We start from the raw sequence: 24,587 nt of genomic DNA, 5'->3' as shown, positions 1-24,587 counted from the left end.
GTTCATACAAGCCTGATTAGACCATACAATGACAAAAAGTTTTTTGAAAGTGTAATATCCCTTTAAGGCTCAAACCGAATGGGAATACATTATAACATCTTATGAGTCAGTTTTACTTTTTATCTTCAGGAATATTTTATAGCCAGGTTAGTGGTGTATGGTTTAGTGAATGTGTTTTGATTTATTTAATTATTGTACATGTCAAGTGTTACATTTTTGTCAAAGCGATTTGCATCTGGTCTCATTATTTACCCCTCTGGCTCCAGTAGATGAACCTACTCTATCTCGTCCAACTGACCCTTCGCTCTAATTTGGTAACTCTCTAACACTATCTTTACAACACAGGTTTTACACAAAGAAACACCAAATAAAGTACAGTGCAGAGGTACAGTGCCTAAGGTACCTAGTCAAAGGCCAATATCACTCGATATGTGCAAGGAACTCAAGTAAAGCCAAACGGTTTTATTTTTAGTCACATAAATAAATGTTGCAGAGAGCAACAACAGAACAGATGGAAGACAGTTGTGCTAATAGAAAACATGGATTCAAGTTTGCATAGCAACAGAAACAACAGAAATAAGTTAGACATAAATAGACATAATTTTGCTGAATGGAACGAAGGGCTTACTAAATAAACACTATTGTATTTATGAAACAGACTTCTTGGAAAACAAATTTGTGCTTTGGCAAAAAAAAGCTATGTCCCCTGAGCTTAAAGCTCACACAGAATAGGAATACATTATAACATCCTATAGGACTCAATGGGTAACAACTTCTAATGACATAACTTTCAATAAGCGGACACCAAAGCATTAAGTACAATTCAACTTTAGTCTGTACTTAGAAACCAAATTCAATGTGCATCATGCAATGTCAATGAATCTCTTAGTTAACTTCAGTCCAACTTCAAAGCAGCACAGTATTATGCTTGGTGCCATAATATTCAGTCAATGGCCACAGAGACAATGTAGATTGCAGAGACATCAAGCACATATTTACAGGGGATAGGGGATACAATTTCCATTTCTTCCATTTTGACATCATGGCAAAGGATGCATTAACCACTAAAGCCCCATTAAAAAAAATAGCCAATATAAATTAAGAAAACATGAAGGCGTGTGTGTGTGTGTGTGTGTGTGTGTGTGTGTGTGTGTGTGTGTGTGTGTGTGTGTGTGTGTGTGTGTGTGTGTGTGTGTGTGTGTGCGTACTACAGTAGTACCCAAACACATATGGCTGGTACAATACAATACAACCAAACCCATCTACAGTACATGCAAAGCTGCAGTCACAGTGCTCAGTAAGCCTGGCCCTAGGGGCACAGCATGGCGGAAAAGGGAAGGAAGCAGTACAGTAAATGCATGTAAGGAGAGACATAATAGAGTTCCCGTTCCTTTTTTCCCCCTTCTTTTTCACAGCCATGGGAAAAAGGTATAGTTAAGTGTGCCTGCCATGCAATGCAATGGCAAAACACTTATTGTAATCCGCCATACTTAAGTAAGTCAGTCAGTAAGTCATGTTCTGGCAAATTTCGGCGCGTAATAACTGCCGCACGATTTACACCACCCCCGCAATATATACATCAAAACGTGCGGCTCGGCCGGGAATGGGGTGCTATTACTTTTCTTTCCGATCCGCGTTACCATTGCGACGTAATTCGCAAAAAACCACGCCAAAAAACCCCATTCACTTAGAATGGGGGAAATTTCGGCACGTAATAACTGCCGCACGATTTACGCCACCCCCGCAATATACACATCAAAACGTGCGGCTCGGCCGGGAATGGTGTGCTATTACTTTTCTTTCCGATCCGCGATACGATTGCGATGTAATTCGCAAAAAACGACGCCCAAAAACCCCATTGACTTAGAATGGGGGACTCCGAAAAAAACCCAGAAACTTTGGCGCCACATAACTCTGCCATACTTTTGCCTAGCAACGTGATTTAAACTTTAAAATGCACACACAACTTTGGTCTTTTTCCGGCCAATAGGGATGAGCTGTAAATTGATTAAGCCCCGCCCCCTCTGTAACAGGAAGTGCCTCTATAACTCATGAACCGTTTGTCGTACAGACTCGCGGCTGGTGTCATAATTTTTTTTTTTCTCAAATTTTTTTTTCTCAATTTTTTTTTTCTCAAAATTCTTTTTTTCTCAAATTTTTTTTTTTCTCAAATTTTTTTTTTCTCACATTTTTTTTTCTCAAATTTTTTTTTCTCAAATTTTTTTTTCTCAAAATTTTTTTTTTCTCAAAAATTTTTTTTTCTCAAATTTTTTTTTCTCAAAATTTTTTTTTTCTCAAAATTTTTTTTTCTCAAATTTTTTTTTCTCAAAATTTTTTTTTCTCAAATTTTTTTTTTCTCAATTTTTTTTTCTCAAATTTTTTTTCTCAAAATTTTTTTTTCTCAAAAAAATGTTTTTTTTCTCAAAAAACTTTTTTTTTCTCAATTTTTTTTTCTCAAAAATTTTTTTTTCTCAATTTTTTTTTCTCAATTTTTTTTTCTAAAATTTTTTTTTCTCAAATTTTTTTTCTCAAATTTTTTTTTCTCAAAATTTTTTTTTCCTCAAAAAATCAAAAAACTTTTTTTTTCTCACAAAACTGTCGTTAAAGTGCGACCCGTGATAACGGCCAAAAATGCGCCAAAACGCCACTAATTAGTCGAAATGGCTGACTTCCTGTTTGGTTCTGATTGGCTGCTGGCCTTGTGACATGGGTAGAGCTGCGAGGGCCCGGTCATCGCTGCTTGCAGCTTTAATTCATTAATCGTCCATGACCTTAATTGGGGCCTATTTCGCCAAACAGGAAGTGCCCCTCACCAAACAGGAAGTGACCCTTGATCTCGTGAACCGTTTGTCATACAGACACGCGGGTTGCGTCAAATGACAAGATTAAGAGTCCTTAAACTTAATTGGGGGCCTATTTCGCCAACAGGAAGTGCCCCTCACCAAACAGGAAGTGACCCGTTTTCTCGTGAACCGTTTGTCGTACAGACATGTGGGTGGTGTCATATGAAGAACAATAATGTTTAACGTTTATGCAAAAAAATGCTAATGTTAATAACGCTAATGCTAACACCAACCGCTACACAAGGTTGCACAGACTTAGCGAGCTGCAGGCACACTTAAAATTTCTTAGAAATTTTCTTTTCTAGTTGAGTATACATTGGAAGAACCAGTAAGCTCAATGAGCTATAAAAGGAACAAAGACGTTGAATATCACAGCGGCCATCAGAACTTACGTGATCTTAAAGCTATGACTGAAACCACAATGCTAGGCTTTATATACATATATTGCCGTGACAAACGCAATTAAAATATCAGATTTTAATAAGTCTATTGCTTCACATTTCATGGCATTTATTTTACTCTCCCAATTTAGTCATACCAATTCCTCCCCATGTAGACTGTGGCACTGTTTACCCACATGACATCTCCACTGCTTCTTTTCACCCGACAGTGCATAACACATGCGGAAGAACACGCTATTCCTCACAGTTCCAAGTTGCTCTGACCAACCTGTAGGAGTCGCCAATACAGGGACTGTGACAGAAAACGCCCCTCCCCACCCATCTTCCCTCCCACGAACGAACACTGCCAATTGTGTTTGTTGGAGCGCCCGGCCACGCCGGAGGCTCGAACCCCAGCCAGTCTACACAGTGTTGGAACTTTACACCTGCACATTTGGGATGACTTTCATGTAATTTGTAACTTATTTTCCATTGATAAACAATCACAAGCTGTACATCTTGACAACAAGCTGCGGAAACCAGTGGGGCGATGCCAAGGACATCCATCTATTCCCAAGCTTCTTGATCTGAACTAAGACTGGCGTAATCCTGAATTACAGAGAGCAATGCAGCATGACAACAGCATGTGGCGGACAGTGGAGAGGGGGAGTGAACTGAGATCATTAAACTCCAATTCCTCTCACAAAAATGAAACAAACCAAAAAAAAACCCTCGCTGCTGGGTTCTCAATCACTTGTCCACTCTCTCTGTCTAGTCATCCACAGTGATGTTGCGGAACAGGTAGGCCATGGACTCTCCGTTGTGGATGCGGCGGATGGCCTCAGCCAGGATCATGCTGACATCCACCGTCTTGATCTTGGGACACTGGAGCTTCTGCACCTCATGAGGCACCGTGTTGGTCACCACCACCTGGTGGTGTGTGCAACAGACAGACTTTAGCCTGGGGCACAAATCAGACATGGTGACAATGCAGAGACTAGTCTATACTATAGATGGATTCAAACTGTTAACACTTCCTGTGCCTAACACATCCAGGATATAAGGGGGCAGGGGGGTCGCTGTGTCAGGGCCCCGTTATCTCGTCCACAGACGAGATATCTGTTGCCATGGTTATCAGCTAAACAGGTGGCGCGGTAGCTGCTGGTGAGCGAAAACACTACATATCCCATCATGCAACTCGGCCGGCAGCATCATGGAACGTCTATTCTCCATAGGCTCCGGTTCATTGCTGATGCAAAGAAAAGGCTCTATCTCGGAATCTACTTCCAAAATGCCAAGGACCGAGGGACGCTCTTTTTCACAGCGACACTGGTCCGTGACAGTAGGCCGCGGTTAGGATTTTAATTTCGCTACCGAATGTAAACAAACCGATTACACAACATGCACATGGCTTCCAGGGCTCTTCAAAATAAAGCGTAAGTGAATGACGGCGCTCTACAGCACATAGAATTACCAAAACAATGGCAGCCCATGTGTTAATAACAACTAGCCCTTACCCGTTCAAAGATATGAGCTCCGAAATGATGTGCAGTGTGTGGATTATGGGATGTGCACTGTGCACACAGTATATGAGGGATGGAAAGTAACTTTAACTGGTGCTTGCATGCTAATATGTAGGAGCATCAATGTAAGAAATACCCGTTCCATTTAACGGCTACAGAGATACTGTGTACCGATCTGCATGATTTTGGACAACATCTGTAACAGGGCCAGAACCCCCCCCCCCCCCCCCCCCCGCCCGCCCGCCTGCACACACACACACACACACTCCCCCCCCCCCCCCCCCCCCCCCCCCGTGTGTGTGTGTGTGTGTGTGTGGGTGGGTGGGTTTGTGTGTGATTGTGCATGGCCTGAACAACAGCGCCCCTCCCTTAACATGTGTGGTCACAAAAGGTACTGTAGGCTAAATAGATATAGATACACCATAAAAATGCAATTATACAGCATACGATTTGTGAAAGTGACAAACGGGCTTCACAGTTATGTCAGGTGTGTTCATATGCTGATGGTGATGCGATTTCAGAACAATTGCTCCAGCCACTGAGGAGAAACGCGGTTTCAGACAGACACTCAGACAGACAGACAGACATTCGGAAAATTATATGTTAGATAATAGTTGCAAGTGGTCACTGTAGCTTGTTGCATTGCGAATCATTGGTGTGGACTGGTGTCAAAACTAGGTTATTCCATAAAAGGGTTAGTATTTTTTCTTATAGGAATGCACTCTATGTACCATGATTAGTGTTATAATTATCATTTGAAAAAACTGTAAATGGGCATGGCCTTGTGAGGTCACCCTTCTATTTGGTATCTATGAGCAGAGACCTCACGATGACCCCTTCAGACTTTCCAAAAACTGAAAGTGCGCATAGCCCAAGGATATGATCTGCCAATCGATGTGGAAATGTATTCTGTTTTTCCTTTATCCAAATGACAAACCTTTCCTCAAAGTTTTCTGGTTTTATGCCCACACCCCCATTTTGCCAATTGGCCTGACATATTAATTTGTTCTTCCTTGTCCAATGACAAACCTTTCTTCAAGGTTTTGTGGTGTTACATGTACGTATCTGTTTGGAAGTTACATTTTTTTAGATGCATGCCCACCTCTACAACAACCTCCTTTTGGCAAATCAGGTTAATCAGTTCAATGACTAATGACGAACCTTTCCACTAAGTTTCATGAAAATCCATTCAAAAAATTTTTGGGATATCCTGGGAACAGACAAATAAACCCGCATTCAACTACGTTGGCTGAGGTCATGAATAGAATTTTCCATATTTGGACTGCAAACGAAATCTTACCATTTCCTGGATATTTTCTCAGGACTGGGGAAACAAAACTTGTATCTATAATAACATAAATAACGATGTAATCACCATTCAATTACAGTTTCTGAATGTCTAAAAAAAAAAAAAAAAGCTCTTATAAAAGCCCTGATCATGAGGAAAAGCCACTTGCTTAAGATGATACACTGATGAATAATCTATAGAATGCAATTTATTGTATTGCTGTTTACCTTCAAATCATTTTGGCTGAATTACTGAGTAAACCTTTTCTCCTTTAGACCAGGGGTCTTCAACGTTTTCAGGCCAAGGAACCCCTTAGTTGAGAGAGAGATGAAGCGGAACCCCCACAACCTTATCATAGATTCCATATAGTTTCATCGTTTGACAGCACAATCATCAGTGTATTTTGGATTCATGTCAATTTGTGTTTTCAGATATTTAACAATACTTTAAACTTGATCTTTCACTCTGTACTTAGTCTGTAATTCTTTTTTCAGCCGATCTACAAGCTCCTAGCGCCTCACGCTGCGAGGCGTTGTGAGCTTGTAGATCTGCTATTTTCTCGAGACTAGGGTTCAAGTGGTTAATATAAAAAACTGAAAGAAAAAAAAAATTCTATCACTCAAAGATTTGGAGGACCCCCTGTAGTAACTCTGAGGACCCCCTGTTGAAGACCCATGCTTTAGACATTAAATCAGCTGTATGGTGAAATGGTCCCAACAAAGAAAAAGAAGAGAAAAGGATAAAGTCCATTCAAAGGCCGACCTCACCTCGTCAATTTTAGACTCCTCTAGGAGGCGTGGGGCATCTCCAGACAGCAGGCCGTGTGTGGCCATGACGTAGATCTTATACGCTCCTCTCTCCTTAAGAGTCTCTGCCGCCGCCACAAAGTCCTCCACGTCATCTATGATGTCATCCTGTGTGCACAATCAGTTGACATTTTCATTGGTCAAATACACAATATTAACTCATTTAGACCCGAGGACCTGATTCCATAAAATGTCTTCTAAATCCTAACAGTTTTCTGAAAAACCTGTGTTTCTGTATTAGTGGTTCTCAACGTTTTTAAAATCAAGGACCCCTAGAATGATGTTTTTGGCCGTGGACACCCATCACAAAATATTTTGTTCCAGGGACGCCCAGAACCAATTTGAGATTTGAGTTAAAAATGTTAACTTTAAAAATATATATATATTCAAAGATTGGTACACATTTTCGTGATTAAAAAAAATAGCAGATCTACAAGCTCATAGCGCGGCAATCGTATATCAATATACAAGATGAAAATAATATACTCAGGTTGCATTAATAGAGCAAGGTATTTATATCTATCCATCTATCTACAGTATCTATCGCAGTGTGCTTGTCTATCAATCATTCTATCAATAAATCCAATGGAAGAGAAATGTCAACAAGAAATGCAGAATGGGTAAGTAATCTGACTTGACGTTAGCAGATACATTGTAGTTGCACAAAGCCTTCGTTATTAAAAGCTATACTTATCGACAAAATGTCAGCTTAGTATGAAAATGCTCAGAATATTTCCAGTTTGTCGGAGATATAATCCCCAAAAAAGACTGGATGGTGTTTTATAGTCAAATTATATAAGCAAGTGTACATCCAATGATTCCAATAGCATAGGCTTGCAAAGCAGATAATTCCCCCTGAGAAGGTTCATGGCTTTGACAGTGACACACTTTCTGATCTGATCCATTGCAACTCTTTCACTCCACTGATAATTTGTAATGTCATATTCTTCCAAAGGTCGGTTATTATTCATTCATAGCATCAAGTGATACATAGCCATGAGTTTCTCTTGCAGCTATCTAAGTCAAATGTTGCAGTCGTGTTAAGGGGGTACTTGGAATCAGAAGACGAATATTTAAGGGTTAAGGGAAAGCTTCGAGACATCCAGTGTCTTTACCACAATAATGGCGATCCTTCCTCCTACGTCTCCAACTACAGTAATAGGAGGTTTCTCTTTGGCCATCATTACTGGAAAGGAACAGAGATCAGATTACCTACTGGAGCATCCCAGAGAGAATGCAGAACAGAATCGAAGTCAACCAATCAGTACACATTTTGAGTAGATTGGGTAAGATGGGTTGAAAAAATTAAAGTAAGTCCAAGTTGTTTGTGGATATGCGACCCAAATGATGAAAACCAACTAAATTATTCCCATTAAAAAGTATTAAAACGTCAAGTAATATAATATTTGTATAATTGAATCTGCCAATTAAAAGGAAGAGGTGTGTTTGGGTATTTATTTTCACCCCCCATTCTACCCCACCTATCCCAAGGAAATTAAACTGAAATGCCAAATGCATTACACCACATGCCATGCAAAACCAAAACAACAGGGTTTCATTTACCCAGCATACCCAATCAGAGGCCAGCGTGTGACTGCCCCCCAACACAACACAATCTGTGCCTAGGGCTGTTGCAGGCACATGGAGCCATACTGTAGGAGCCTCGATTTATACTTGAGTTGTGCACTGGTATCGCGCATCGAAAACAGCAGCTCTACAAGTCCACACGTATCGCGATGCAGCGCTTTGTGCCACACACCGCACTGCAAGTATAAATCAGGAACAATATGAACCATCTAATCTCATGTCAAAACCATCAGGAGACAACATCGAAGGCTGACCAACACTGATGAGGTTTTCGTCACACATTTACATCATGTTACCTGGGTTACAGGGGTCCCCCCACCGTGTGAAAATGGACAATTACTGCTGCCTGTGACTACTTTTACATACACCCAGTTATCTTGTTTTGGTTTCAGTTATGGCAATTCAATTGATTTGTTTACATATATTGTGACAAAGAATGTGGCCTTAAAAATAACTTTAATAAAATAACAAAAATACAATTGTCTGATTCACTTGCAGTATGAGAAAAATGCAGTTGTAAAAATGCATTTATATATACAGTGAGTGTATATATATATATATATATATATTAGGGCTGGGATGCGATTACAAATTTTAATCTAATTAATTACAGGCTCTGTGATTAATTAATCGCAATTAATCACATTTTAATCGCACATCGATATTTGACCTGAGAAGCATTTTTTTTCCAAGTAAAACACATTTTGTTGTACGAGTGAATCAACAAGTTTGTTTTTTAAATCTAAATTTCGCATCCACTGGGCCAAGCAAAGCGCTCTGATCGGCTACTTCTCCCTTTGTGTTTGTTGTCTCTTCTTGGTTGGTGCATCGATATGATCGGTATGCCCGAAACAGAAGGTTCTGTGGTGCAAAAACTAAGTGCGATTAAAATGCGTTAATTTTTTTAATCGCGTGAATTTTCTGTAATTAATTAATCGCAATTAATCAGTTAAAGTCCCAGCCTTAATATATATATATATATATATAACTGAATCCTATGGTTTTATTTTGGTATAAGTGTCAATCTGACATAACACTTCCCAATGTAGAGTATCTGTGTGTTAAAGATCTCAAAACCACTGGAAAAACTAGTCTACTGTATATAATTATAAAACACGTCAAAACATGACGACGTTTCTTCACAGGATGGTGGAGATTCTCCAGCAGCTCTGAGAGCGAGTCCTCCTCAGAATAGAATGATACGGTTGAGGCTATGAAGTGACCCTTTGAAGATGGGGTCTGTAGTTCCCAAACTGCGGGGTTCCCCAAATTATTTATTAACATAAATGTAACTTTTATTAAAGATGGAGTGCCATGATTTTTTTCCATGTCTATGGTTTTTTTTTTGGATGTAATTAAGGATAGATAGGCTTACAGGGACTGAATCTCAAAGACATTTGCCAATAATGCAACTATTATAGTCCTTGGCACTCTGTCATGACCTCATTCAAAATAACAATTACATTCAGTGTAATTACAAGCATTAATGATAGACGTATTAGCATTAAGAAGAGTGGTGTGCATGTAAAGGTTGTCACTCTGGGGAAGGTATTAACACTGACACGCTCAGCAAAAGAAGCAATCAGCCAGCCAAGCTGACTGGGAGGGGAAGCAGCAGAGAACAGAGGTATGCCTTGCTCAACATTTTGCTGAATGTCATTGTTTTGCACAGCATTCAAAAGCATGTCAGTCTCACATATACAGTATGCCAATGGACTGTAGCTAGCAAAGCAGCATACCCGCTTCTCACAAAAGTTATCTCCACCGCGTGTGTTCTCTGTTCTGCCTCAAATACGCCATGTGCACAGCAGCCATATTGGAGAGAACTTGGGTCTCTTCTCTCACTTCCTTCAAAGGTGTTACCAATGATACTAATAAAGGGTCTGTTCCATTTCATGTAGTACAGTGGTTCTCAAACCTTTTATTTCAAGGACCCCACATAACTCTGAGAGTGTATAAATACATACATTTGGTTCCATTTGTACACACTCAGAGTTACACACCTTTAAGGGGTAATTTGGAACCCCCAAGGAACCATGAGGGTCCCTGGACCACAGTTTGAGACCCCCTGGTGTAGCAGTGTTTCCACTGAGCCAACATGCACAATTATCAGCACCCTGACTCTGTTTGACCAGAATGGAACAGAGCCTTCATTTGTATTATTGGTAACACATATAACATGTGAGGGAAGTGAGAGAAGAGACCCAACTTCTCCCCAAAATGGCTGCTGTTCATATAGCCTGTTCCATGAAATGCTCAATTAAAACTTTAACAACTTTGTTGGCAGACCTCACCGAACAATATTGCTTGCATTGATTGCAGAGAAACATCGTAGGTATGGTATACATCTGCAACACTGAATTAACTATTAACATAACTATTTTTGGTACGAAGAAAAGCACACAACTATCAGTGAGGAAAGCTAGCGTAGGAGGCTAAAAGCAAAATGCAGCAGAATGCCTTCTGCAGGGAAGCATAGCTACTGTTCGGCTGTGTGCATTGTCACAAACAGACCAACCACAGCGCACATAGCACTTGTAAAAAATAAGAAGAAAGCCTAGTACATACATTATCTCTTCTTAAGATTAGATACTAGGTTTTAAAAAAACGTGCTTAATTGTTATGACATGCAATTATGAAGACCAATTGTTAATTAGGGTACTCTGAGAGCAGGTACTGTACAATAATGGAGAATGATGTGTTGATTGGCAAGATGAGTCCGGACTAAAATAAAACATTGATAAAACATTTTGAATGATTTATATATTCCTGAAATAAAAGCAACTTACAGGAGGGCTTTTGCTCATCAGCACAGATACAGTAATAACAATGGCTGTATAGAACTAACTTCAGCCCTAATTGACTTGTGAAAATACTGTTGAATTTTTCTTCTGTGTTTCAATGGTTTTATCTGAGCATTGGGTGGGGTTTTAACAAGCCACTTGAGCCCATTTGACTCCAGACTGTATCTGCACTGGATGCATTCCAAAACCCTTCCGGTATTACATGCACGCATTGAGGAACCGTTTGGAGAATAAGTCATTTCATTCATAGTAAAGAGGTAGATTATGTTTATGGTCGTACTTGGGAGCTCAATGCCTGGGAATGGAGCTTGTTGTTTGCCTGCTATTACCAACAAATAAACACCACGTTAACAGAAATACACAAATACTTGACATGACAGAGACATGATGCCAAGACTTGTAAAATCCTCTATCATCATCGATTGATTTGTCTAACCTAAGTCACTCTGTGGCTGTTAATGTTAAACATTTGGCAGTACGGTTTTAATATTTTTAAATGAGAGGATTTTTTAAGTCAATGGTACCAAATGAAGTAAGAAGAAATATTCATGTTATCAAATAATATGGGGTAAAGCAAATATTGGACATAATATTCTGGAGTCATTTGCCAATGACACAAGCATTTGATCACATGTCTGACTTTAAAATTCAGCCTTACCAGGATTGGAGGAGGTATTATGTTGAAATCCATTAGCCAGGGTCGTATTAGTATTCCTCACTCAAAATACAAACCTTAACATTCAAGCTGGGCTAATATATATTTAAGAGAAAGCTGATTTCATGCCCACTGCAATTGTTTGATAAGTCAAGAGTTTCACCTTTTTTAGGTTTGGCTTGCAGTGTTAGTAGAGACAGTATATCTGTGCAGTCACAACAATCTGAGAGATTTTACTAAAACAAAAACACTGGGTGTTAAAGTGAGAAAAACTGCAGCTCAAGGAGGTTAGTGCAAATACCCAACCGATAAGGGAGGATTTACAGGAGGAATTAGGACCTATAAGAGAATGTTCAGAAGGGTTAAAAATTACTTAAATCATAAACACAATTCCTTTAAAAGATAATCAATTTCAACTAACCAAAACGAAGAACTACAGACTAGAGGGTAGCACGTTTCCAAAAAATGGGAGCTGAGCCGAAATGGAACCGCGGGAATTTGGACCGGACCGGCTTGCGTGCGTCGGTGCATTTGTGTTGCAGATAGACAGATTTTCGCCGACTTTATGTCGCCTGTCCCCGCAGATGATGTCCAGAAACATGCTCCAGTCCATATAGGCTAAATGACGTTCCAACCTGCATCTTCCAGGTGGCCTTTGTTTGCGTTTAACCTCGCAAAAAACAATCCATGATTTTCACTTCAGCAGGGATGTGCAGAGAATGTTAGAGAGGCAGGGGCTGACATTTCTAAAAGGGCCTTTTGGTGGACAATTCTCTTGAATGCAGCCTTCAGGTATGGCATGGACCCTGACCCGAGGGACAAGTGAATATTTTAGACCCGAAGCGGCTCGGTTCTCGGTTCGGGTCTCGGGTTATCGGGTCCTGGAAGACCCGTGCTACCCTCTACTACAGACATATTACTAATAATACTTAAAACTGGCCAAGCATTTACTGTCTGCTGCATGTACCAAAGCTGTGAGGCAAACCTAAAAGCACATCTACAGTGCTCTAGTAAGGATCTATGGGTGGTCTTACTAGGCAACTCCAAGCCTGGGTGTCCTGAAGAACTGTTACGCACGCAGGGTGGTGAGTGTCTTCCATCAGCCATGTCGGACTCGGAGGAATGGGCCTCGCCATGCATCACAGCCAGACCCAGACGCAGACGCTCCGCATAAGACTGAGCTCTGTGAATTACAATAATAAGAAACCCAGAAAGGTAAAGGCATTGCCTCATATCTTCCAATTTTAAAAGGATATGTGGCATCATATAATGACGCCTACTTGGTGACGATATTATTGAGAGCCAGTAAAAAATGTAAGAGATTCTCCCTCAGTCGTGGATTGACATTATAAATTCCTTACTGGCCCAGAAGCGCTATTTTAACACTCTGGGCCAGCAGACCGCCACATTAAACGCTGCTCGGGCCAGTAAAAATATTGTCGTAAAGACACCTAATTTCACATTATTCTCCAGCGATACTGGTGTTTTGTCAATGTTTTTTTGTGAAATTGTCTCGCCAAGTACGGCTACAATAGTGTTTCTTGAGCCCCATTATCTCATATACTAGTTGGTTCAAAGGCCAACAACGTTGCTTGGTGGGTCGGTTACAACATTCCAGCTGCAGAGATTGAGTAGATAAGTCTTGTCATTTAGTCAAGTTATGGCACGAAAGAAGAAATTAAAGAAAATAAATCAATCTATTTTTTTCCCCTGCCTCAAAACATTAATGAATGGTAACGATTGTGTACTCAATCTCTGCAACTGCCATGTTGTTACCGGCCCTTCCAAACAAGGTTATGTTATCAAAGTAAAAAGCACTTGACCAGAACTCAGTCATCAACGTGTAATCAGATGTTTCCTGACTACAAAAAAGTAACTTGGCATAATACTACATAAAGACATGGTCTTTATCTTACCCATATAAATATATGCACACACACACACACACACACACACACACACACACACACACACACACACACACACACACACACACACACACACACACACACACACACACACACACACACACACACACACACACACACACAGATACTGATATTGATAGATCTGCTGATACTGTGGCCTCAATAAATGCAATTCAGTGAAAAATGGGAGACATTTACAGCCATTAATGTTTACCTTCTCTAATAAAATAATCGAACAACTTCAATACGTATCAAAGAATATGCAAGCCTAAAGTTGTTTGTACCATTAAATAAGGCATTACTTCAAAAAAGATTGAAGTAATGTATTCTCCATAAGTTACCTTTTAGCTGCTGAAGGGGACTTTGCCACGATGATGGCATTTCTATAATCAGGAATCTGAAGAAAAAAAAAGAAAAAACATATTTAGTGGATTTAAATACTTGCACTATACTGACATAATGCGTGTGTGCGTGTGAGAACGTTGGTGTTGTTTTTATTGGCTTTAAAGGAAAAATCTAATCATGTGGATCTCGGGACCCACATGGAAATTGGGAAGGCAATTAACGCTTTAATGTGGATCTCGATATCATGTGGCCAGCCTGTGATGTCAGTCATCTATCACATGTATTCCCCCAAATCAGGGTAAGGTTTCAACCTGATCAGAGCCCTAACTTTCATTATAAAGTTAAAGTAAAAATCGCACCAGTGCGACGTGAGCGGTGCAAACACGACACACGTGCATATCTCCCTGTATGGGCTGTTCAGTCCGTGATGTCATTTAGTTTTATGTGTAATGATGAGCTTGCAGATCATACATATTATACGCAAGGATCACCACACATTGGATCACATGACCACATGGGGTGGCAACGCAGCCAATCAGAAGCTCTTGGGTAAAGCAAGCTTCCGCCCGCGGAAGCTTATGATTGGCTGCGTTGCCACCCCATGTGGTCATGTGCATAGACATAAAAAGGTAGACGCCTCCTTCGGCTCTGGGGCGCGCGTCTTGGAGGATAGGCAATTTGTACAAGACTGTATGGCTGGAGGCATGGAGTCACCAATGAAGTCCCAGAAAACATGCGTTGCGATTGGCCAGTAGTCACTTTGAGTGGCAGTGTGCTTTTGGCACTTCCGTACTTCTGCCTATCCAGTTTGACGCATCGCTCCAATGAACTGCAGCGGCGGAGGAGGTATCTAGCTTTTCATATCTGTGGTCATGTGATCCAAGATGGCCACAGTGTGAATATGGTCAACAGGTCACATTACAATACTGTATGTTATGGGCTTGTAGAGCTGCTCTTGTAAATCTAAAATTGTCTTTTTTCCCGCTATTATTTTAATTGATTTTTTTCTTTACGCCTTCTTTCCAATTGTGCCCCCCCCTCTCTCTGGCCCCCATGGCTAGCCCTCACTTTGAAAACATGTGGATTAGCCTAGCAGAGTAGACACTAGAATGGGACAGGGACTCACCTCTTCTTGTATGTACTGAAGTAAGAATGGTGAGGCTCGCAGATTGTCCACTGGAAAGCTGAAGAAACCCTGGATCTCCTTCTGATGCAGGTCCATGGTGATGATGTGTGTTAAACCTTGTGAAGAAAACACACGTTGTGGGCCAATCTTTTCTAAAACGTACAGTGGTTGATTTTGGCAACAGTAAGCTGTGCAATATTTCTGCCAATTAAGATATCCAGCGCCAAAAAAACATAACTAGTCAAACTCGTCCCATGGCAGGGGTCTTCAACAGGGGGTCCGGGACCCCTAAGGGGTCCTCAGAGTTACTACAGGGGGTCCTCCAAATCTTCCAATCCTTTTTATATTAACAACTTGAACCCTAGTGTCCATATTCTGAGAACTGTAGCCAAAAATAGCAGATCTATAAGCTCACAACGCCTCGCGCTGCAAGGCGTTATGAGCATGTAGATCGGCTATTTTCGGCAAAGAGGTTTGGTGTAGAGGGTAAAAAGAGCAGACTTAGTACAGAGTGAAAGGTCAAGTTTATTAAGTATTGACGGTTCAAGCTGTTAAATATCTGAAAACACAAATTGACATGAATCCAAAATACACTGATGATTGTGCTGTCAAACGATGAAACTATATGGAATCTATGAACAGGTTGTGGGGGTCCCTGCTTCATCTCTCTCTCAACTAAGGGGTCCTTGGCCTGAAAACGTTGGAAAACCCTGGTATAGTGTAGATGGGTGCACCAGGGTCCCACTGGTTTCTGCCAGTTCTATGCAGATGGTGCTGCTGGACATCTTTTGTTGTGAAGAGAAGTCAGCTTATTACAGTACTCAATTTCCTTGGCTGACCCCTGCATTTCCATGCATATCTTCAACCCTTCCCAGTGTGCTTCCTTCCGCTCATCTGGAACCCTGCCCATTTCTTTCTTTGTGCTTCTGCACATCTGGAACACCCAGTTTTATTGTGTTTTTTTTTTTCAATGCTCACATGGTGTAACTAAGATTTAACTTTTAAATTAAAATGACTTAATTCTTTATTATAGCTGTTCCTCAAGGGTTGTGTCCACAGTACAGAAAGCATTTTTTAAGCTGCCTGCGTCTTTCTGCCGTGTATTTCTATGGTAAAGACAAGCTATTTTAAGCTGAACTCCTCTTGCCACCCAGATCTGTACCTCATGTTTTGAGTGTCGCACATAAATTACTTTTTCCTCTACAAAAGTTTCAATAGAGATTGAGGAAGCGGCGGGACTAAAAATATCAACAGACATGGCAGAGAGACCCACACACTCCAACTTTAAACACAACCCCTCACCAGGTTTATTTACCCTACACAGCTGTTTCTGCTTCAGTAAATGATTTTGGGTCAACCTACTATTTAGTTTGATTGTACGTATGATATCTTAGCCCCTGTTTGGTACAATAATTTCATCATTCACTGGGCTATATATGGCTTAAAAATCATTAAGCCTTATCTGGAGTCTGGACAACTCTTACTTTGTTACTTTCTATCTTTAACAGCATTGATAATTTTCTCCCATTCAAATAAATGAGGAGACGTGAAACAGAGATGCACGTGGTGGTGTGGCATAGTCTTTACCTGCTTTGGCCAACATTGAAGCGAGCAGCTTGCACACTATGGAGCCCCTCTTCCTCATCTTGCACTGCTTGCTGTACGGAAAGTAAGGAATGACCCCGATGATGTTCTTTGCACATGCAGTCTTGAGGGCATAAGCCATGACCAAGAGTTCCATGATGGCCGTGTTGACATCTCTGGATGTAGAGAACAAAAGTTGCACAAGAATCATTAATGCTTTGATTAAACGGTATACTCGTAAAAGGGTGTAAAAAATGTATGGTATCATAGGAAAGGTGTTCAAACATTTATTGAATTGAATACAAACATTCCTTAACTCACCTCTGTATGGTTTGGATGATGAAGATAGTTTGGCCACGTACAGATTCCTTTACATCCACTCTAGTCTCTGTCATACATAGGATAATTTATGAGCAAATTAGCTTTTTAATCATAACTTTTTTACAGCTTGTCATGTTGATAAAACAGTTTAGTTGAAAAGAGTGATCGTGGTTGACTACTCAGCAGCTGCCATTGTGCAGATTAACAAAATATCTAAGGTTTTATATCGATAGAAAGCTATAATCTCATATTATATCCTGGTCTATGGTCATTCATTAGTGTTGTTTTTACACTTGCTTACTTGCATTAGTTATTACTACTAGTATGAATGAATGAATGAATGAATGAATGAATGAATGCACATAACTCAAGTGGAGCTCCAAAACATAAAGTCAAAATAGAAAATCTTAAATGTCCAAACTATAAAAGTATTTTACTGTAGTAACGGTTGTACGGCATTTTGTGTCTGTGTGTGTGTGTGTGTGTGTGTGTGTGTGTGTGTGTGTGTGTGTGTGCAAAGCTTGGAGTTTGATGCTTTTGCGTCTCACTAAACATGACATAATAGGTGAGCATAATATAATATATATGAGGCAATAATAGTAGTACTACTACTTAATCACAATACTGAAGGCTCATGCATGCTCTAGAGGTGAAGTGATAGCTCTTCACTTTTTTAGGTGATGAGCTATCACCTTTTTAGGTGATGTCTGAAAGTACAAGAGGAGATGTGTCTGGTTTTGGGCCGAAGCCTCTTCACCGCTGCTAATTGTGGGCTCGCCTATAGGCGAGCACACTTTAGTTCTTGTCATTATTTATCTATCATGCATACTGTAGACGGGAACTTCGGTTCCGTTCTACTCCTACATACTTAGTGAGAAAATGAAAATAAAAACATCAATGTGTTCAGTTTACAGTGGCGAAGTGTGCTATTATTTTCTATAGCAATCGGCCAAATGGTGGCGCTGTAGGAAGCCTTCGAAAGTGCGATCTTTGAACAGGTATAGCTCATGCTGTGTTATACATACAGCCATGAAACCTGTATACACTTATGCGTCTCCTCATGCCGAACAACTTTTACCCTCTAACTTTTGACCTCTGACCTTTAGGTCTCCCACAATTCGGAATTATATGAAAAACAGTAAAAATCTATCTCCTCCTGGGTTTTTTTCGTTACGCGCACGAAACTTTTTTTTACATGAACTTTGGACCAATACGGTCAGATTTATCTCGGCGGATTTCTTTTAAAGTGAAATATAATTTTTTAATAATTCAATGTATATTGCGGTTTTATGCAAATTATTCTTCGGCCTCTAAATCATACATGCAAAGTTACACGTTCATGGCATTTGGCAAAGATGTAGAGGGTTAGTCAAAGTATCACTGAAACCAATTTTATTCCAATCGGCCAAAGGGGGGCGCTATACGAAGCGTTTGAAATTTCAAACTTCAAACGGGCATAAGTCATGACTCGTTTCGTTTGAAGTCATGCAACTTGCTTACACGCGTGCTTTGACTCGAGCGGAAGACATCTGTGTCATTGTTAAGTAAGCGCCGCCCTTCGATTTTCCGCCATTTTGAGCAGTTTGTAAAACGCGTAAACCCGCTTTTATTCTGGAATTTTCGCTCCACGTGCACAAAACTTTTTTTACGTGAACTTTGGACCGATATCTAAAGATCTGTCAGATCGGATTTCTTTAAAATGTAAACATGCTTTTTTAATAATTCAATGAATATTGCAGTTTTATGCAAATTATTCTTCTGCCTCTAAATCATCTTGCAAGCACATTCCCAATAGGTCAAGGAACAGATACCACCCTTCTCACATTGGCCTGTTATAGCGCCACCAGCAGGTCAACTTTTGCACAACACATTTTTGGAACAAAATGGACCAATCTTTGACGTCAGTAACGTCAAAGAGAGCACTGCCTGCGATCTTGACATTGTGTACTTTTATAGCCATTGTTTTCTGGCTTGAAGCGAGCCCACAATTGTTTCGAAGGAACAATATTTTCTAGTGACGTAATGTCACTCCACCATGGACTATGAATGAGCCTTTAAGAGTACCTGATAACCACAGAAAAGCCATAGGTTCTCCTCACCTCTGTTAGATTCTTGATAGACCACAGATTTCCCCAACTCCACACCCAACCGCCTGTGATATGACAAAAACATTGAAACAAGTCAGTGACACATTAGCTCTAATTCTGGTGACAGTGTAACCATTGTGGGCACCTCAATATTAAATTGGCCTTTTCCCCCCTAAATGTAAAAAGAAAAAGAAAAAAGGAATGTAAAGAATACATGCTTGACATCTAAGGCCTAATATGTCAACAAATGTTGCTACAAAACCCATGCCATGGCCTGATGGCCGGGCTCCTATAGCCACTAGCCAGTCATTATGATCATAGACAAGACCTTGAAGGGTACATTTAGGGCTTATAATTGTGTAACGTGCGTGTTCAAATCATGTAATACTTTACCCAATTTCAGACCATTTTTCTAATTATTATAATGTGTTAAATTCTGCCAAAATAGCTAATTTGACACTGTGTTGACTACAATGTTTAGGTGCTGGCCCACTCTTCCGGTTCACGCTCTCTCACTGGTATTTCGGGTCCTGTATATTCAATTCATTCGTTGTTATAGCTGATCTGTTCCATTTCGCCAAGCGACATCAGTCACAAGATATGATGTATAAATGAATAGTAGGGTATATGATTAATATAATGATAATGTGTACGTTACTCTGTTATTCTCTTGGCCAATTCTGTGCAGGCTGCCGAGGAATTTGCAGAGAAGACACGATAACCACTTTTAGCGACATTCATTCTGGATCTTGAAGGGAGTTTCTAAAAGATAACTTCGGAGAGAGCTTGACAGACACTGACAACAAGAAGCTGTGTCAACGTTAGCTAACGTCGTTAGCACACAACCTATCTGTGGCTTACAAGTGTGTCTGTGTGTGACACCTCACACCTGTGACGCTAGAAGAAACAGGAGAACGGCTTTTTTTATGAGGTGAATTTTTAATGCTAATATATAATATATAATACGTTTGCTGCCCCCCAAACAGACGACTTAAAAACAACACGCTTCACGAGTCACGACACCTGCCAAACTTGCTAATCGGCTAGTCTGCTTCATTGCAGAACAACGCCTATGTGAAGTCAGCTGCATTAGCGTTAGCTGCAATAAGACTTCCGGTGCCGATCTCTTCAGAATAAGAGTACCCCTGAGGCAATTGAAAAATGTTGAAAAACGAGTAATTGTCCCATGATATGCACATTCAAAATATAGATTAAGCATTAAAACGAACACACACAATGCTAATTGTGTTTCTGGGTAAAAAAAAAGTTTTATTAACATTAGAAAAACATTATAAATGGATAAATGCAGTTCACTGGAGTGCATAGCCTTTACAAATTGGGCACTGGACAGGAGGCGGCTCTTTGCGTCGGCACTTTGGAGACACGCACGCGTTCGGGGAGACCTCCTCTATCACTCCACACTCTCCGCTAAGCAGGAGAGGTGTAAAATCAATTTCTGTTGGCTGTCCAGTGCAGCCACTCGCTCAAAATAGTGACATTTTCAGACATTTTCAAACTCTAGTTGGCGCTGGAGAGCAGACGGCTCTTTGCGTCGGCACTTTGGAGACACGCACGCGTTCGGGGAGACCTCCTCTATCACTCCACACTCTCCGCTAAGCAGGAGAGGTGTAAAATCAATTTCTGTTGGTTGTCCAGTGCAGCCACTCGCTCAAAATAGTGACATTTTCAGACATTTTCAAACTCTAGTTGGCGCTGGAGAGCAGACGGCTCTTTGCGTCGGCACTTTGGAGACACGCACGCGTTCGGGGAGACCTCCTCTATCACTCCACACTCTCCGCTAAGCAGGAGAGGTGTAAAATCAATTTCTGTTGGCTGTCCAGTGCAGCCACTCGCTCAAAATAGTGGCATTTTCAGGCATTTTCAAACTCTAGTTGGCGCTGGAGAGCAGACGGCTCTTTGCGTCGGCACTTTGGAGACACGCACGCGTTCGGGGAGACCTCCTCTATCACTCCACACTCTCCGCTAAGCAGGAGAGGTGTAAAATCAATTTCTGTTGGCTGTCCAGTGCAGCCACTCGCTCAAAATAGTGGCATTTTCAGGCATTTTCAAACTCTAGTTGGCGCTGGAGAGCAGACGGCTCTTTGCGTCGGCACTTTGGAGACACGCACGCGTTCGGGGAGACCTCCTCTATCACTCCACACTCTCCGCTAAGCAGGAGAGGTGTAAAATCAATTTCTGTTGGCTGTCCAGTGCAGCCACTCGCTCAAAATAGTGGCATTTTCAGGCATTTTCAAACTCTAGTTGGCGCTGGAGAGCAGACGGCTCTTTGCGTCGGCACTTTGGAGACACGCACGCGTTTAGGGAGACCTCCTCTATCACTCCACACTCTCCGCTAAGCAGGAGAGGTGTAAAATCAATTTCTGTTGGCTGTCCAGTGCAGCCACTCGCTCAAAATAGTGACATTTTCAGGCATTTTCAAACTCTAGTTGGCGCTGGAGAGCAGACGGCTCTTTGCGTCGGCACTTTGGAGACACGCACGCGTTCAGGGAGACCTCCTCTATCACTCCACACTCTCCGCTAAGCAGGAGAGGTGTAAAATCAATTTCTGTTGGCTGTCCAGTGCAGCCACTCGCTCAAAATAGTGACATTTTCAGATTCTAGTCATTTTTATACACCACGCTTCTTTATACGGCTTAGCAGAGAATAAACAAATACAGACGATTTAAAGTTAAAAAAATACCCTTTTATTACTCATTGTTAATAACAGTGTACACTTTCACTGGAAATGAAAACATAACATTTGGACTGAAAGGTTACTTTAATAGTTTAGTAATCACAGTTTTGATCAATTTACTATGTGTGTGTGTGCGCGCTAATAATGGCAAACATTATTCAAACACAAATCACACAAAAATGGTGCAACATGCAATGTACCAACAAGTGCAAACACACTCAAATGTAAAAAGCAATAAATATATGAAGTGCGACATGCTTTGTACCAAAGTGCAAACATCACTCAAATGTAAAAAGGCATAGAACATGCAATAAATGTATAAATAAAGTACAACATTCTTTGTACCAAAGTGCAAAAATCACTCAAATGTAAAAAGGCATAGAACATGCAATAAATGTATAAATAAAGTACACACACACACAAACACACACAAATTGATCAAAAGATAGATGTACGTACAGTATATAAAGCATGCAGCTCAGTCCAAACATCGAATACATAGTCCTGTGATCTAACATTTGTTTTAGATAATCACAGTAAGCACAGTAAGACTGACAAAAATCTGACTAAAACAAACCCCAAAGGAAGAAGCTTAACTTATACTTATTTTTACTGCCGTCATGAATGGGAACTTCGATTATATCAGATGGGACTATAGGGATGTGGAGTACAAACCCTTGATTATTAACACGGGACACAGAAATAGTAATGACATCAGGTGCTTCAATCCAACATGTTTGTCTCATCATTTCTGCACCACATCTACATCTCTTTACACCTTCCATGATTGATTGTTCGAAAAGAGAAGTGAGGGATTCATCTTTCTGTGGCAGCGGTAATGAAAATGTAGTCCTTTCAGAAGTGCGTGTGCTTTCATCTTTTGAGCCACATTTTTTACAGATGTCTGTATGTTCTGCATTAACAGTTACTTTGACAGAACACAAATCCAACCAGGTTAATAGGTTTTGTATCAAATCTAGTGGATCATTGTGCCTTAACAAGGACAATGCTGAGATGCTCTTGACTAATTCTTCAGTGACACCATGGATTGTTGTAGCATCAAATGTGTGCCCTGGATCTTGTAAAAACTCCTGGATGAGAATTGCTAAATTCGCAGGCATAGATGACATCTGAACCATAGAAGCAGCTGTCAAGTGTTTCAATTTATCTTGCACTACTTGCAGATGTAGGATGGATTGTAATGTAGCATTGAGCCAGCAGTTATTTTCATTATTCTCAAACCTGCATATTCTATTGCATATTTCAATGTTTGTGTCTCTGTTTTGTGCCTTTGATTTATCTGGCACACTTTCTGGGACATCATTTTGTGAGAACATCTTTGAACGTGAAAATGGCCGTACTTGAAAAGACTTTCTAAGTTGTTTCGGCACTTGTGCTGGTTTATCCCACCCCTCCTCAGGTGGTGGGGGAAGGACACGCTGTATCTGTGGTGGTGGCCTGTGCCTTACTTACTAGTTGAGCCAACTACAGTTTGAAAATGTCTGAAAATGTCACTATTTTGAGCGAGTGGCTGCACTGGAAAGCCAACAGAAATTGATTTTACACCTCTCCTGCTTAGCGGAGAGTGTGGAGTGATAGAGGAGGTCTCCCTGAACGTGTGCGTGTCTCCAAAGTGCCGACGCAAAGAGCCGTCTGCTCTCCAGCGCCAACTAGAGTTTGAAAATGCCTGAAAATGTCACTATTTTGAGCGAGTGGCTGCACTGGAAAGCCAACAGAAATTGATTTTACACCTCTACTGCTTAGCGGAGAGTGTGGAGTGATAGAGGAGGTCTCCCTGAACGTGTGCGTGTCTCCAAAGTGCCGACGCAAAGAGCCGTCTGCTCTCCAGCGCCAACTAGAGTTTGAAAATGTCTGAAAATGTCACTATTTTGAGCGAGTGGCTGCACTGGACAACCAACAGAAATTGATTTTACACCTCTCCTGCTTAGCGGAGAGTGTGGAGTGATAGAGGAGGTCTCCCCGAACGCGTGCGTGTCTCCAAAGTGCCGACGCAAAGAGCCGTCTGCTCTCCAGCGCCAACTAGAGTTTGAAAATGTCTGAAAATGTCACTATTTTGAGCGAGTGGCTGCACTGGACAGCCAACAGAAATTGATTTTACACCTCTCCTGCTTAGCGGAGAGTGTGGAGTGATAGAGGAGGTCTCCCCGAACGCGTACGTGTCTCCAAAGTGCCGACGCAAAGAGCCGTCTGCTCTCCAGCGCCAACTAGAGTTTGAAAATGCCTGAAAATGCCACTATTTTGAGCGAGTGGCTGCACTGGACAGCCAACAGAAATTGATTTTACACCTCTCCTGCTTAGCGGAGAGTGTGGAGTGATAGAGGAGGTCTCCCCGAACGCGTGCGTGTCTCCAAAGTGCCGACGCAAAGAGCCGTCTGCTCTCCAGCGCCAACTAGAGTTTGAAAATGTCTGAAAATGTCACTATTTTGCGTGTGTTCAAAGTGCCAACACAAAAAGCCGCCTCCTGTCTAGTGCCCACTAGAGCTTTTGGGGGCATTTTCTTTTTTTTATACATTGAACTCCTTACATCCTTGTTCCATCTTTTACTTAGTACATTTTACCTTTCACTCTGTACTTGGTCTCCGGCTTTTTCACTT

General features: G+C 41.0%; 1 protein-coding gene across 3 annotated transcripts; it reads right to left on the bottom strand.

Moving 5' to 3' along the window:
• Nucleotides 1–442: 442 nt before the first annotated feature.
• LOC308284372 (phosphoribosyl pyrophosphate synthase-associated protein 1) lies at nt 443–20,323 on the bottom strand. Of its 3 annotated transcripts, XM_080724969.1 has the most exons (12): nt 19,936–20,323; nt 19,290–19,342; nt 17,191–17,257; nt 16,873–17,045; nt 15,286–15,401; nt 14,156–14,211; nt 12,921–13,069; nt 11,512–11,553; nt 7,956–8,026; nt 6,802–6,948; nt 3,159–4,153; nt 443–1,444 (listed from the first exon to the last, which is right to left on the bottom strand). In XM_080724969.1, exons 1-11 carry the CDS (start codon nt 20,016–20,018, stop codon nt 3,995–3,997), a joined length of 1,116 nt encoding a protein of 371 aa, XP_080581095.1. In that variant the 5' UTR covers nt 20,019–20,323; the 3' UTR covers nt 443–1,444; nt 3,159–3,994. The 3 variants fall into 3 exon arrangements, with proteins under 3 accessions (XP_080581095.1, XP_080581096.1, XP_080581097.1); XM_080724970.1 differs by lacking the exon at nt 443–1,444 and having other exon boundaries at nt 2,835–4,117; XM_080724971.1 differs by lacking the exons at nt 443–1,444; nt 11,512–11,553 and having other exon boundaries at nt 2,835–4,153.
• Nucleotides 20,324–24,587: the final 4,264 nt, after the last annotated feature.

The sequence above is a fragment of the Nannobrachium achirus genome (assembly GCF_963921795.1).
Source record: "Nannobrachium achirus genome assembly, chromosome: 4".
Taxonomy (NCBI): Eukaryota; Metazoa; Chordata; class Actinopteri; order Myctophiformes; family Myctophidae; genus Nannobrachium; species Nannobrachium achirus.
This window is presented reverse-complemented; position numbering and strand designations above follow the sequence as displayed.